The sequence below is a fragment of the Rhodnius prolixus genome, unplaced genomic scaffold, assembly GCF_049639745.1.
Source record: "Rhodnius prolixus isolate KJV_2025 unplaced genomic scaffold, Rpr scaffold_5, whole genome shotgun sequence".
NCBI lineage: Eukaryota > Metazoa > Arthropoda > Insecta > Hemiptera > Reduviidae > Rhodnius > Rhodnius prolixus.
The window spans coordinates 35762821-35778566 of record NW_027411624.1 but is presented as its reverse complement, the minus strand read 5'-3'; the positions used below and the strand labels follow the sequence as shown (position 1 = coordinate 35778566).

At 31.3% G+C, this 15746-nt stretch overlaps 3 protein-coding genes across 4 annotated transcripts in view; 2 read left to right on the top strand and 1 right to left on the bottom strand.

Moving 5' to 3' along the window:
• Positions 1–1352: 1352 nt before the first annotated feature.
• Positions 1353–8862, top strand: LOC141457671 (platelet-activating factor acetylhydrolase-like). Its single transcript, XM_074134883.1, has 10 exons — positions 1353–1605; positions 1718–1815; positions 1892–2006; positions 3494–3659; positions 4434–4560; positions 5432–5542; positions 6290–6381; positions 6736–6909; positions 8107–8246; positions 8378–8862. Exons 1-10 carry the CDS (start codon positions 1560–1562, stop codon positions 8482–8484), a joined length of 1176 nt encoding a protein of 391 aa, XP_073990984.1. The 5' UTR covers positions 1353–1559; the 3' UTR covers positions 8485–8862.
• An 803-nt stretch (positions 8863–9665) lies between these two features.
• On the bottom strand, positions 9666–10806 carry Sec20 (vesicle transport protein Sec20). Its single transcript, XM_074134890.1, has one exon. It carries the CDS (start codon positions 10391–10393, stop codon positions 9722–9724), a length of 672 nt encoding a protein of 223 aa, XP_073990991.1. The 5' UTR covers positions 10394–10806; the 3' UTR covers positions 9666–9721.
• A 213-nt stretch (positions 10807–11019) lies between these two features.
• Positions 11020–15746, top strand: part of wts (serine/threonine-protein kinase warts) — a 130611-nt gene continuing 125884 nt past the window's right edge. For both annotated transcript variants that reach the window (XR_012460436.1, XM_074134875.1), the window contains exons 1-2: positions 11020–11379; positions 12948–13608. Coding sequence is in view for 1 of the 2 variants with exons in the window: in XM_074134875.1 (XP_073990976.1) it covers positions 13294–13608 (315 nt within the window). In the remaining variant the exon portion in view is untranslated. The remainder of the gene's footprint in view (positions 11380–12947; positions 13609–15746) is intronic.

Sequence of the window (15746 nt, the reverse complement as noted above, 5' to 3'; positions counted from 1 at the left end):
CTCTAATTTTTGCAATATTTTAACCCTACTAATTATTCAATAATTATTAGTTTGCCATTATATTAATTAGTTAGTTATATAATTATGCTAATACAAAAAATAATAAAATAAATGTCATGAAACTAGTCATAACACACCCATGCGATATAGTGGAAGATTTGAAAACCATAAAAGTAGTTACCGTTTATGCCGGTAGATCGCTCCTAACTGCAGTTTTAGCTGCTTTACAACTTAAAACTTTCTGTATTCCAATATACCTGCATTTTAAAACTTCGTGCAATGCTTTAATTAGGCAATTATTCAGAATCAAATCTTTGATATAATAGAAATTATTATTTACTACAATTATAGAAATTAAAATCAATTACAGATATTATTATACCAGGATAACTACCTGGAAGAACAGCTTCACGAGGTAAAGTAAGTGACCTGAATGTTTTCTATTATATTTTTTTAAAACGTTCAATGTTAATTTAATGAACGTTCTGCTGAGTGTAAAAAAGGGTCCTCGAAGGTGTCGGCATGTCGGCGTGTCGGCATGTATTCGCTGTTTTAATTCTAAAAATCAAAATTATTCAATACAAAAAATGTTAAACGAAGCATTTCTAGTTTTAAGAAGCTTTCTTACTATTTTACTTATCTTTTACTACACAAATTAAAACAACCCAGTTAATAATAAATTTTTATTCCTATGAGGTCTGAAGATCATTATCATCGTATCATCGATTTCCTGCAGAGAGTGCTACCCACTGAGCAGTTCTCTCTTTCTGTTCTTCACGCACCATATATGGTATCTTAACTGTTTTCTTATTTACTTATTGTTTATAAATTGATGTATGTTTTCTGGTACTATATTAATATTTGTACACTTTGTTATTTTTCAGAAGCTTCTAATGAAGTGTAACAATGGTATCCAAAGCGTAGAGCACCAATAAAATGTTTTTTAATGATGCTTTGTCTGGCCTTTACCGTATATAAAATAGGGCTTATTTTATTTTTAGTTCTACTTAAGCAGCAGGTACGTAGATTTTAAAAATAACTTTTAATGCTTTAAAAGTTCATCTTTTACGGATTCTTGGAAAAATCTTTGTTTTTAAAAATTTAATACTTAGTGAAACACTTTTTCTAACAGTGAGGGGATTCAGAATTTAACAACTTTATTTTTATAAATATAAAGAAAGCATCGGTTTCCATAAAAAATAATATTTTAAAGATTATCAACGTGAATAAATAAGGAGGCTAATGTTCCTGACTTATTCTAAACCAATATCTTAACTTCTTGGTTGTTGCAATTTTAAATTTGCCGCCACAAACTAAAAAAGAAGGTAATGATTAGGTTCTCTGTTGCAACAAGCACTTTTAAGTTTATCATCGTAACACCGTCAACAGGTTGTATTGGTAGTAGTGATAATTTGTAGGGGGTTCATGCATACATGGTAGGGATGACTGCGTGAGATAATTGTACAGCTTGTTATTTATTCTATATTCTCTCTTTTATTTTACGTTTAGTTTTGTGAAAAGAAACTTGTGACTTTCTAGTGAATCAGTGTATAGTAGGTATGTGGTGGAGGGCAACCATGCCGAAACACTTACCACTTCCACTGGGTAAGTATCATTATTTCCATTTTTCACGTAAAAAAAAAGTTGACTCATGATGATAAGTCAAATTTTTAAATAATTAACTTCATTTTTTTGTTTTTATTTTGATTTAATATAGGGCCATGGGCTCCTGGCTGTATGGATGTCATGTCAGGATTTGGGGCAAATAGTACATTTTTTAGATTATATTATCCTTCTGCCTTTACAAATAAAGAGGTAATAAGACTGTCATAAAAGAACAATATCTTATGATCTTGACCAAAAACCTTATCGTTCGTATTTTTTTGTCTAGAACAATGCCTCTAAATGGTACAAATGGTCACCTCATGAGAAGTATATCGAAGGATTTGCTCAATTAGTTAATAGTTGGAGTTCTCTTGTCAAACTTGTTGTTTGGTTTTATGGAGGTAAGTTTAGGATAATCTTTAAAAACTCAGACCATGTTATAAAAACGCTAGACTTCATCAACACAAAAGGGACACCTCTCACAATTAGGTATTCAGTTGATAGTGTTTTACTGCCATGGCTGAATTATTATTTCTGTCATTTTAAAACTTGAAAATTGCTCGTTTGAAGTGAAATCGTTCAGAAATTTCACTAATATATGAGATTTCAAGAATGAACGTAGAAGATGAAATCTCCTTGATAGTAAACGTTAAAATGATCAAAATATTTTTTGTTCTGATAAATTTAGGAACGTTGATAATATCATACTAAACTATTTTTCATTTTTATTGCAATAGAGTTTATAAAAAATTACTGCTTACTACTGTTTTCCTTTTAATTATTTTAATCTTGTAAGTTTTTAATTTTTTGTCGATGTTCAGTAAGAGATGAAATCCATTTGCCAGACCTTTGCCGAAACCAGCCCTTGGTTTGTAATGGGGGAAAAAACTATGGCACTTGGTATCAACTTTATTGTTAAGCCATGAAATTTTCACTCACAAATAAATTTTGCTATGGCTGAAACGAAAGTTATAATAGAACTAAATATCTAAATGGTGTAGTTGGAGTAAGTTCAGTGTCACCTAGTTTCCAAATGTTTTCTTTACGCAGAAGGAACTGAATGTTTAGGCTTTTGCTTGCTGTAATAAAACTTTTTTAATATACATTGGAATCAACTAAAGCTGTAAAACGCTGACCATTTTAGAGTGTCCTCTATCTTGCTGGTACTGAAGGTCGTAATTTACCGAAGGAACGCGTTCCTGATTTCTCGAGTTGATCACATACGTATGTACTTTTTCTCAAATATCTTCTTGCATTAACGAGAAACGCTCGTTATTTCCCTATAGATATGCTTCTCGACAAATAGGACTAGTCCTTTGTTGAAGTGAAGATGATATTTTAAGTGAAATATTCTCTTCTTCTCTTTCAATCTCCTTCACCCTCTTTCCGTAGCAAGGTGAAGTAGCTGTGAGTCAGTACTAGAACTAACTCTTGAGTATGCATGAACTCGACAGCATCCCATAAAGGCTGTACATAGTGTCAAATTGGCCATTGATGAACCTGCCTTTCTCTCTAACCTCGTATAACTAATTTATTATTAATTTTTTGCGTCCATCGTTAGTCTGCACGCTGATCAAAAACATCTTCCTCTTTGAATTCACAATATGGCAGTTGTATAGCGGTTGTTCTTGCGGTACGTTAAATTCTGATTAATCGAAATATATAGTAATGGTTTTTTTTGAAAAGCTTACAAATTGAACTGATTTCTAGAGAGGGCATCGTGTAATACAAAAAAAAAAAAAATATTAGGATTATTATATTTTGTTTTTAGACATCAGGCGAATATAGGTGTTTATTTAAGTCCGTGAAACTTTTTTTATTTTTAATAGTATTTTTTTATACAGTATTATCTTTTGTTTAATCCCTCTCTCTGATTAATTTCAATTAGGTGAACCTATGGTTCCTGCTATGTGGGAAGTACAACCTCAAAAAAATAGTAACAAATTTCCTGTTGTCATCTTCTCGCATGGATTTGGAGCTACAAGATTTATTTCTTCAACAATTGGAATGGAGTTGGCATCTTGGGGATTTATGGTTGCATCTATTGAGCACAAGTAAAGCTTTAAATTTTTTATTGCATAAAAAGACAGTGGCTTATTAGTAACAAGTAATTTATTGCTTTCGACATCGGGCTTTGTTCGAGATACTCTGACTTGAACCTCTATCACTGCCAACAGGCACAATTTTCCTCAAGAATTGGCCTACCAAGTTGTGGGTATTGATAATTATAGCCTTCAGTATAGGCTAGTATAAAGAGAAATACTATGGCCATCCTAGAACTAGAATTCTTAAACCACTATGCGTCTCTTAGATGGCAGGAACTAGGCAAGAATAATCGATCTATGATTACCCACAAACTCAGCTCATAGGTAAAGATACATACAAATTTTTTCGCTATGCCTTCACTCAAATTTAGCTGTAGTGGAACGGTTATATCTATGAAATCACTCATTACCTCCGCACTGAGCAATAAATAACGAGCTTTGCTGAAATAGGCTGATTGATTGCAGTTATTTGTCCCAGTATAATTTCATAGCATCTAATCTAGGTATTTTGCTGTCTAGTAACTATAATAAGAGTTGTGAGCTGATTTGACCTTGCTTTATAGCCCAGTTCTGGTAGTCTACAATAGCTAACAAGAAGTGCCACTCGAAATCTGTTGGTAACACCCGCAAGAATGAGGCTGATATTAAGTTTCGTTCTGCAGCCTACTTTTTTTTTTGAAAACTTATTGTAACTATTAACTCTAGTTTTCTTAAAATTGTTAACTGAATACGTACACTGAATTCACAAAAAATTATTGCAAATTAAAACTTATTTTGTTGTAGGGATACTTCAGCATGCGCAACCTACTTCTATAACACTGAAGAAGACAGGAACTGTGATAATCGTACTTGGATACCACATAAAAAAATGGAATTCGGACCTAATCACTACACAGTTAGGAATGAGCAGGTATTGATCTATTAAAGACGAATATAGTTGTAGATTTTTAATTGTTAGGTTAATGTTGAGCTGAAAAATCTCAGGACCTTAAAATTACTTTGGGAATAGGGGTTTTTTTTTTAGAATTTAGTGTTAAATGAAATTTTTGATTCTGTAAAAGACTGATTTAAAAAGTTGTACTGGCTTACTCAGGTTTATCCTATTTTCAAGGATATTGTTGATAGTTTTTGTCATGTTTATTATCTTGCAGCATTTCATCGAACAAGTTTGCTTTGATAATTTTGAGAGGTCGATTAAGCATAAATTTCGCTTTTATTAGTAGTTTTCATCTAAATTAGAATAATTCCTTCCTAAAAATTGTAGCGTCACAAGTACAATAGTTTTTCCCTCTAACGCTAACGCAATGAATTTACTGTTGGCCATTTTATTTATTTAATTAAATGTATACAATTCTTATAGTGTAAGGAAGTATTAGGCTTCGCCGGTATATATTGTTTTTTAGCACTTGGCTTCTTTGTGGACGAAATATCGATACCAATTTCGTTGAATTTTTCTGTATTAGATCTTCTCTAAGATCATCAAATAGAATGAGTCATTAGTTTGGTACAAAGAGATTTTGTTTCTCAAGTGCGTCTCAAGATTTGTTAGTTGAACTCAAATTTTTGTATTTCAATCTGATGGTGGATGAAAATCCAAAACCAGATGAATTAAAGAAGAATAATCGTGCCAGGGTGGATAAAATCAACGGTACCGTTCAAGCACTGCGGGTCCACCTCGTTTATAACAGCTCTGCTAATTTAGGCTTAATTTAACTTTTAGCTATGTCATTGGACTTCGTTTATGTTTACTCTTTCTTTTAAGAATAATTCTTTTATTTCAGCTTCATGGAAGAATGATTGAAATAAAGAAACTTATTGATTACCTGAACGATTTGAACCTAGGAACTGCCACAAATATTTTACCTTCATCTTTTGATTTGAAAAATTTCCAGGTAAGCAAATATATATTTTACAGTTTTTTATTACTTTTTATTTTGTTCTATTTTGAAAATTTACCAAAATTTCATATTTTGAGTAAAACTAGAAGTATGTGGAATTAACTTAAAATTTAAGTGTCTTGTTGTTTCTTCGTTTTGATGGAGAGAAGGAAAATAGAAGATAATCAAAATTGGAAATCGCCGTTACATTAAAATTTAAATTTTTATTACGAACATTCTTAATATTAAAAAAATTCAATAACGTTCAATAATTACTGCAGAGTATCATTATTCATTAATTATTATAATAAGCATTCACTTCAGTTTTAAATGAATTCATATTGATGAAGTGCTGCTCATATACAATTTTCTTAATTTAAAAGTCTTAGAATGGATGTATTAAATTGTTGTTTTTATAATCTAATTAGTTAAGTGTTTACATAAAAAAGAATATTAAGTTTATATGTTCGTGTAATTTCCAAAATTCATTAAAATATTCAACAATTATTAGAACGTATAGCTGTTATCAAAAATTCGCTACTTGTAGATCCTCTTGCAGCATAATTATGAGGACTAAATTGAAGTTTTCAAATGAAAATCTTACATGTCTTACTGACTATTGGACCATCATTCGCAATTAAACAAGTTTTCTTTACTATAGCCTGTATTCATCGTAGACCCAGTTTTATTTACTTTCTGATGAAACTGTCAAAAAGTTTGAAAGAGAGCCGAAATTTCAATTTCATTTTTTTTTTTCGTTAGGATAGTTTGGATCTTAATTCTCTTTGTATGATGGGCCATTCATTCGGAGGGGCAACATCACTCCTAACAATGGCTAACGACGAAAGAATATCGTAAGTCTAATATAATGTATATTTGTTAAGTGTAAGTTTATTTTATCTTATTGTTTGTCAACACAACTCTAACGACGTGATGTCTTATACAATAAATAAATAAATGTATATTTTTCTATTAAATTTTTAGAAAATAGAAGTGATTCAATCCAATGCATAGAAAGAATATTCAGTAAATGCATGTGTAATTATTAAGAAATTGTTATTTTATAACCGTGTTTTATCAAATTAATACACTTGATGGTCATTTTCTCTCATTTTATCTTAACATCAAGTTTTTTTAAAGCTCCCTTAAGTAGATTAAAGATTACTCAGTTTTTACAAACTATAATTGTTCCTTATCTGTCTTTGCAGATGTGGTGTAATCCTAGATGGTTGGATGTTTCCATTGAAAGAAGAAGAGTTACAAATCAAGAAACCATTAATTTTTATTAACACCCAAACATTTCACATCGAAAGTAATATACAAGCTATTGATAAAGTAGTCGATAACAATCATGGGACCACAAGAGAAGTTTACACCATCATGTGAGTAAAATCTTGCTAATATAAGTCTCGCATATACATTTCTAGTATTTATTTAGGTATCGTTTTTACACACACATTTTCACTAATTTCGTGTATCGTAACGTACCATTTGATTTTATTTTAACTTGCTATTTATAAAATACTTAATAATCGTTGGCTTGGGCCGAGGCAAAACATTTCTTATATTAATAATTATTCTTATTGGTCGTTTTGGGCGTGTCTATTGCATATCTATCTAAATATCTATTTTCAAAAACAAAAAATAAAATAACGCAGGTGGTTTTGAATCTTTACTCAAAAACATCTGAAATTTCTGTGATTCTTCTAATGAAATTCACAGAAACATTAGCAGTGCTCAGATTTTCGATCGCTGTCATAAGTCAATAACAATAAAAATATCATCATCTCTAAACAGCTAAATACATTCAATAATTCGTTATTTATCCGGATATATCTGATGACTTAAGCGTTATTTCATTCATGTTTTCCAAATTTCTGACTCCTACCCCTCGTAGTTGTGCCCTAGGGGAGTGAAACGGTTTTATGATATACCGAAACTCCCCGCCTTAACCTTCTGGCACTCTTCCTTTCCTTTTTGCCAAAGTGCTCATAGGTTTTCTGCTTGTTTTTATTCTTTTAAATGTCCAAACAAGAATCACATTTATTTAAGAAATTAATTAAGGCCTTAAGTATCTAATTCACTGGTAGAAAACAACTTTTATCTGCTTTTGATAATTGTTATTCTCTTCCTGTTGTTGTAATTCCTACTTCTTTGGAATGTTTTCTCCCAAGGAACTGGCAGCTCTATCTTATGGTTTTGTAATGAATGGATTTAGGGTAGACTTAAATAGCAAGAAGTTGTTGGGGAGATAAATGTTTGGAGTAGTGATTATTATTATGATTTTTTTCATTAAAAGGATTCAGTATTCTTAAAAAATACAAAATAAAAAAACGACTTCTCTCTCCCGCTTTTACAAATACAATTTGTGTGAGCTTTTTCTGATAAGGGTTACCGTTAGCTTGCTAGTGTAGACTTTGCAGCTTGACGTGTAAAATTAGTAAAAAGTAAAGTAAAATAATGCCTTTTTTTTTCAGGCGGGCTTTACGTCCAACGATCAATTAGGCTGTTAAAATTAATCCAAAATGTTACATTTTTAAACTTTGTTTTCCTCAGTTTTATTTATTTTCTACTTACAGGCACACTACACATGAAACACAAACTGATACTCCACATATTATGGGCTATTGGTTGAATTGGTTTATGACCAAACTAGATCCAGATGTTGGAACTAAGATAAATAATCATTTAACACTGAAGTTTTTAAATCAGCATATAGGTAATATTACATTTTTAATTAATAATTGGACGTTTTAAATTTGAATTTAGGAATCGTGAAGTTACTAAAAATTAGTTTCTTACTCAGCTACTTAATAACCTTGCCTGTTTAACAAATAAATACTTCTCCAGGTGTGCCGGCAACGACAGCAGACAGTGATTTGTATTTGGAAAAGTACAAAAAAGATTATATCAAAGGCACATTTGTGTACACAAAAGTGCCAAAGAGGAAATTATAAAAATTATTTTACTAGTTACTAGCACTTATATGATTATTGTTATAGGAAATTATATGATTTAATTTTTATTTTACGAAATGAGGAAGATATACATCGAATTATTTGCCTTATAAATTTATTTCTTAAATAATATTTTTTGTACCTTTAGTGATCCAATCTGTGATGTGCAAAAGCAAATCAATATTTGCACTTACTAATTACGCATAATTCATATTACTTAAAGGGTGCTAAGAAGATAGTAAATAAGATATATTTTTCCAAATATTTTTTCCTTATTTATTTAAAAAAAACAACATTATTTTTATCCCATATAATGGAAATATGAATGTTTTAATTTTATATTTAAATTGAAATACAGAAATAAATATTTTTATAGTGCTTAAGGTTTTAAGCAACATTAATCCTTAAAGATCACCGCTTTTGCGTTGACACCATAAAAATTAGAAACTTATTAATGGACTTTCCTTTTTAATATGACTAAAAAAAAAGGTAAAGTTTCGAAAATAATTTTCCTTGAAGGCAAAGGGAATCGAAGAAGAAACTTCGTTAGAAGAGTGGCAAGGAAGTTTAATTTTCAGATAATCAGAATTTCAATTTTGCTGGAGCTCAGAAGTAATGGTTGAATCTAGGAGAAGAATAAAGATATCACTCTGATAAGTGCTCTCCTGGACTGTCGGATATGAGAAGTGGAGGGTGTCAGTGTGCGGACGACATAGATGAACTGGGACTACACTGCTCTTCAGTGTCCTAAGTCCGATTGCTGTACGAAAGCATGAAAAGATTACGGAGAAGTCTCACGCAGACACTTGGATGGGGTTTAGAATTTTATAAAAATTAAGCGTTTCATCGGAAAGTATATACACAAGTATTTTAAATGAAAACTTACAATTTTATTATTGTACATACGATTTTTTTTTGTTTTAAGCCTGTGTACCTTCCAGCAAGGATCAAGGCAATAAAGTAGTTTCACTTCAAGAACACCAAGCAGATCTTAAGAGATGTGTTCTGTTATCTCTCTCCGGTTACGGATTTTCCTCTATCATCAAAGGTGATAAATCAGTTTAGCGTAGATTTTTAATTCACTTACGTTACCGACTCGCACTAACTACAAACGAACTGTTCTCTGTTTTGGCAAACATGCTAGATATAGAAGAAAGGATTGTAAAAAATATATGCTAGAATTTAAATAACAGTTTTATTAAGTTGCAAATAGTAACATTTAAAATATCGCTATATATCAAAAAACTCTTTTTTTAACTATGTATAGCACACAAAAGAAAAATAATGCAAAACCTAAAAACAATATGAATTTATCAGTCAGTTGCCGCCTGGAATATTTGGCAAGTAATTTACCTGATTGAGAGAGAGTAGTCCTGGTGTCCATAAGTTCAGTTATCGTTCCTGAAACGGTAGTTGATGAATTTACTAAAGTATCAAGTGTATCGGCACTCAATTTTGAAGTATCTGCTAGATGTCTACTAATAGAGAGAAGTTGCTCCGTTATTCCGCTAGACATTTTCACTAAATTAGCCTTATCCTTTTTCTTTCTATTTCTTATTTCAACTTCTCCACTTGTTTGGTATAGTTCATCCTTTTCCATTTTCTCTATAGCAAGCAAACTAGCCACATTAGCTTTTCGAAACATGCTATACGTACTGTAATACTGTTCCCGGTGATTTGATGCTGCTATTTGAATTTCTGCATTCTGTTTTTCACTACCGAATGACTCTAATTTATCAATAAGACTACGGAGACAATTTAATTTTGTACGACCTTCGGCATTCAACGCATTGAGATCCTCTGCAGACCCTGTACAGTTGTATATGTCCTGAATCAATGATTTCAGGGCTAAGTCAGTTTGGGTAATCTCTCTCTGTAACTGTTCACATTCATGATCAGATTCATCCATACTTTCCTGCTGATAAGAAATACTATACCCTTTAAATGAAAGAAAGGTTACGAAAGAGTTAGGTTACATTTTATACCTTCTTTTAACCTCCCAAGTATGCCTCTGGCATTTTATCAGATCATTCGCAACTTAAGTTCTCTGTAAAAAAAAAAGTTTCAAAAAATCTTTAACACTCGGGCTACAATGTAAACTCCACAAAACTGTTTTTTTATTGCAAAATCGTCTTACAAGGAGTTCATAAGGTACTTAATGCTTAACTTGAAAAAAAAAAAAAATCACAGTGAAAGAAAACTAATTCTTCTATTGCAATTTTGTTTTATGATAAACTCTAAACAAAAACGATATTCTAATTAATTTTTAACGATTTTTTGTGCATACAAGTTAAGAATCGCCCTAACCTATTTAATGTTTGTGGTAATTAAACTTCACATTGGTCAAAAATAAGACAATCTCATTACTCCAGTTGTATAAATATAAATAACTAGTTTTTTATATTATACTAGATTATTATTTGTTAATTTTTAACAATATTTCTTCAAAGAATAATATTTTTTAGTTTATTTCTATAAAATATATAAATATCAAATTTCAATCAATGTTTTTGATTGGCTTAGTATATTCTAAACGAACAATTATCCACATTCTTTTATATTTTTGTTATATTGAACGAATAGTACATCGTCACTGCATCGGAATGTGGCACTTCAAGATGGCGGCCTTTGGCTTGCCAACTTAATGGAGTTTAGGTGTCTCATTATTTGGTTCGTGAATTTATTTGAGTGCGCGAGTGTTTTAGGATTTAAACTAGAACTTTAGTGAAATAATGAATGTATTTATTTGGTGAAATGTGAGTGACACTTGATTACTTTTGAGCTTTTCTTTGGAATTTGTAATGAATTTACAAAAGATGTTCAGGCGTTTTGTCCATATATTAATTACCTGAAAGGAAATTTAATCTAGAAAGAAGTTGATTTAAACTTTATATCGTAAGTTGAAATAAAATTACTGTTATTTGTAATAAATTTATAGATTTAAGATAATGTTTCTTTTACCGAAGAATACTTTTTTATTGAGAACATTTCATCTAGAACAAATGAAATGCTCCCATATTTTAGTTAAAGATTGCTTAGTTTCACTTTGTATTAATCTAGAACCTATTTGACAGAAATATCCCTTTGTAGTCTGGTGAGGAATAGAGTGTCGTTTAAAATAAATCATTAATTTTATTTCTAAACTAAAAATCTTGTTGATGAAAACGTTTATTGAAGATTGATCACTTCTATCGTTGTTTATTTTGAGTCATTTCAGTGAAACTATGTTTTTGATATAGTTAAAATGAAAATTTTTGCCCTTCTTCTTCACACTGCCCAAAATTGTTTAGTGGTTGGATGTATCCCAAACTTTCATTTGATTATTAGTACTAAAACTGATTGTGAATAATAGAAGATTGAAAAGTCAAAGGAAACAATTTTTTTTTTGTTTATAAGTAATCTTTTTTTATTGTGTTATCGACTATTTTAATTTTTCATTGCAGTTGGATACCAATTTAAATGTGAGAAACGTTTTCTTAGATTATCTATTTTCTCTATTTCCTTTTTTTAAAAATAAATGCTCTAGTTTTTAGAATATGTATATTTCTAAGAATATCTTCATTATATTTATGAGAATATTCATATTATTTTTAATTACATTTAATCATAAAAATATGTTTAGTACGGATATTTTTCACATTAATCTACAGCCATACACAATCAGTGGATGCCTGTTCATTGAAAAAGTGATTCTCTGATTAAGGGTATTTAATAAAGTAACAATGTTAAATATTTGTTCACTGCTAAATCATAAATCCATACTTAAGAAATCTTTTCCTTAACATGATGTATTTTTATACTTTCTTTTTGCATTAGCATTCTGCCCCTCAACTAGTTCAATCTGGGAGATAGAATCGCTTGAATCGATAAAGCTTAAATGAATTTCTTGTAAGTTTTTCACCGTGCCGTTATTTAAATTAAGTGACCACCGAAATTGCAGTTCACATATCATTAATAAAAGTGTTCACTTATCTAAAATTGAATGTACTTTAATTGCAATAATTTTGAATCTATTGAATTTTTTAGAGTGATTGTGAAAAATATTTTCAAGACTGAGTGTCCCGTTTGATTTAATATTTCTAAGAGACCATTTGGGATACACAGTGTTGAAGCCTGTCTCTAATTATCTTCCCATAAAAATGTTTAATAAACCATAAATATGAACTTATTAAGAGAAAAAGTCATTATTAGAAATTTTTTTGAGCTACTCTTTTGAAATTTTTAAATTAGTGTGTTGTGAGGTGTCAAGGAATATTTTTTTGGCAAAATATCAGTTTTTATTTTATACTTTTAACATAAATGCATGCATTCACTAGCGGAAATAATATCTGCGGTGAACGTTCTGAATTACTTTCACTGTTTGTAAAGATTTTAAAATTACATTAACAGTTTTTTTATGCTTGAATTTTTTTTTTGTTCGCAAAAAACAATTTAAACATTAATTTTTTGTTTGTTTGTTTCAGTTTGCCTTTCGGCAAAGTTGCCTTACTCTACAATGCACACGTCCAATTACAGGCATAAAATGTGAATAGTGAATCGGAGTGCCTTTTAAATGAATTTATCTACTGGTGTAAAAACCTCCTCAGTGCCTTTTTACTTTTTTGTATTTTTTAAACAGTGAGCTTGTGATTAATTTTTTTTTTTTTACTTGTGGATAAAAAACTGTAAATTTATTAATTTTACGGAATTATAGGTTACTTATTTTAATCAAATCGGTAGTAATTGTAAAAGAAAGTGCAAGGTGTTCGAGATTTGGATAGCGCACGCAGTGAGTAACGGCCACATGTTATGGGATAGGTGGGGCCTAGTATGGGCCAGAGCCCTCGCCCGGTGATGATCCCCGCTCCCCTTGGAGGTAAGGGCGGCACCCGTTCGTCGGGCTATCACCAAAAGGCGTTGGCCGAGATTCGCAACTCTCTGCTGCCATTTGCAAATTCCTGCGATGTCGGCGCGGGAGCCGGTGTTGGCCCCGGTGCGGGCGGTTCTTCTAGCGCTGCCTCCACTATATCTACACTATCTACAACTAGCGGAGTATCGTCCGCCAGTTCTGCTTCCAATGGACTGGATAAGGAAGCACTTGCCAGACAGGCTCACGCCCAGCTAGTCAGCATGGGATATCCTGAGGTGAGTTCTCCTTATTTTAAAGTACCTTTTTAATTATTTTTATTGCTACTTATAAGTTTTTTTCCCACCAGTTGTGTTTATGTTAAATTCTTCAAACTATTTTTTGAGTTCTGATGACCCTGCTCATCATCTTTTAGCTCTTTAAATTCCAGCACATCAAAAAAATTTCCACTATTTGAAATTTTTCGTAAATTCATTGTGTAAAGGAGTGGCTTTAAAGAACCCAAATCCTCGGCGATCAAAATTTGATTGATTTAACCCAAGTACTTGAATCTTGCCTAACCAGTGAGTGCTATTAATACGATTTGCGTTACTTTGCAGTTTTGGTTTAGTTAGACAATCATCTATCTTAAAATTATCTTTAACCTTGGTCCCAGCAAAATGAATAGATTTTGCCAGTGCATCTGTTGTTAAATGTTACGCTGACTTCATTTACAGTCCGTGGTGTCATACGATTTCCAATATCCTGAAGACCATGGAAATCACATAGCAGGGTCAAAACTGGTCAATAATGAATTTGGTCTGTATAGTTTAGAGGTGCATCCATAATATAATTTCAGCCAATTGTTAAACCAAGGCCCCCTTTTATAACTCTTAAACCTGACGAGCTTAGCAGGGCTAAATTTTATTTTTAATCTTAATAAATAATGGACAACATAACTTGTACTTTTGGCTGTCTTTTGGTCCTTCAAAGCTTATCGCTGTAATGCCTAAAATTTTAGTTTCACTTTTTATTCAATCTTCTAATTTAGTTTAGTCATCGTAGCCAAATTAAATCATTGAAGAATTAGCTCTCTGTCTGACTATAGAAAAATAATTCGTTTTTAAAGGATGAATTTCTTAAAATAGGTCGACTGTGATATCTTAAATAGAAGAATGTTTCATTGTTTTAGAGGTTTAATGCACTGGATGCATTTCATTTTCGTGCCTCCTAGGTAGATATAGGTAGTCCTAGTGAACTTGTTTTTCCAGAAGGTTTTCTTGTGGAAAGTTCAGTGTTTCAGTGTTCAGTTCTTTGTGATTGGCTTTCATGTGAATAGGAGTCAATATTGGAAAAGAAAGAAGACTGAGGAAATTAAAGTACGAATTGTTGGAAAGATCATCAGTTTTGACATCGTCTGACCTCTACGTATACTGCAGTCTGAAGATATGGGAAATGCCTTCCACAATCTTCTTCTTTTTTTGTCTTTTTTTCCACCCCAAAAGTGCGGGAAAAATCTTGTAGAATCGCACTTCAGGTTTGGGTTTTATTTTTTTGGAAAAATGTTATATTAACAATATTTTTGAACTTAAATCTTGCTTTTGTGTACCTTGCCTTTCTTGAATGTGCTACTCTAACTAAATGGACATCATTCATGTTAAATTAAATATCGTGGTATTTTATTAAATGCAGTCAAACTTTTATTAGGATTTTTAATTATTTTTTTTTTAATTAAAAAAAAAAGAGTCATAGTAGTGAGTTTTGGAGTTCACTGAGAGTCACCTTGTACTCTCAGTGAGTGTTCCAACCTGATTTTTGGATTGATTTGTATAACCTGCCCCCGCCCAATCTTCGGCAACATACCTAATGAAACCTCACACTGCTTTTGTACACTGTTGCCATATTTCCGTTTGCCTTTCTTACATGTAATTTCCACATTCTTGGTTAACGTTGAACATCTGTTGTTGTGTAATTTTGTTTCCTCTCCCTACCTTTTCTCATGCATTCTCCATTTATCATTGCTTGGTGTTGAAAGTAATTAATGATTTGAGGTGTCTCTAGAAATGATGAATTGATTGTTTTCATTCATTTTCTCTGTTGCAATTTTCTATTTTGAGTTATCATCTTGAAATACACAATTTGGGGTTTCCAAAATGCGTAGAAATGGTTTTTACATTTTTGGTCTGTATGTTTTTGTATTAGTATGTATCTGTATGTAAGTGATCTTGATGATATTATTGTAACTTAGATACAGAAATAACAGATGGTTTATATTTGAAATTCAGTATAATTACTATAAGGGCAGCAAGTAAAATAAGCTTTGGGTCAAATCGATCAGCTTGACCAGATAGATTGTTCTAGATAGTTTTAGCGAAAGTAATTTCAGCGAATGTTTTTTCATTGGTCCATGCCAAGCAAATTACAATATATGCAGGCT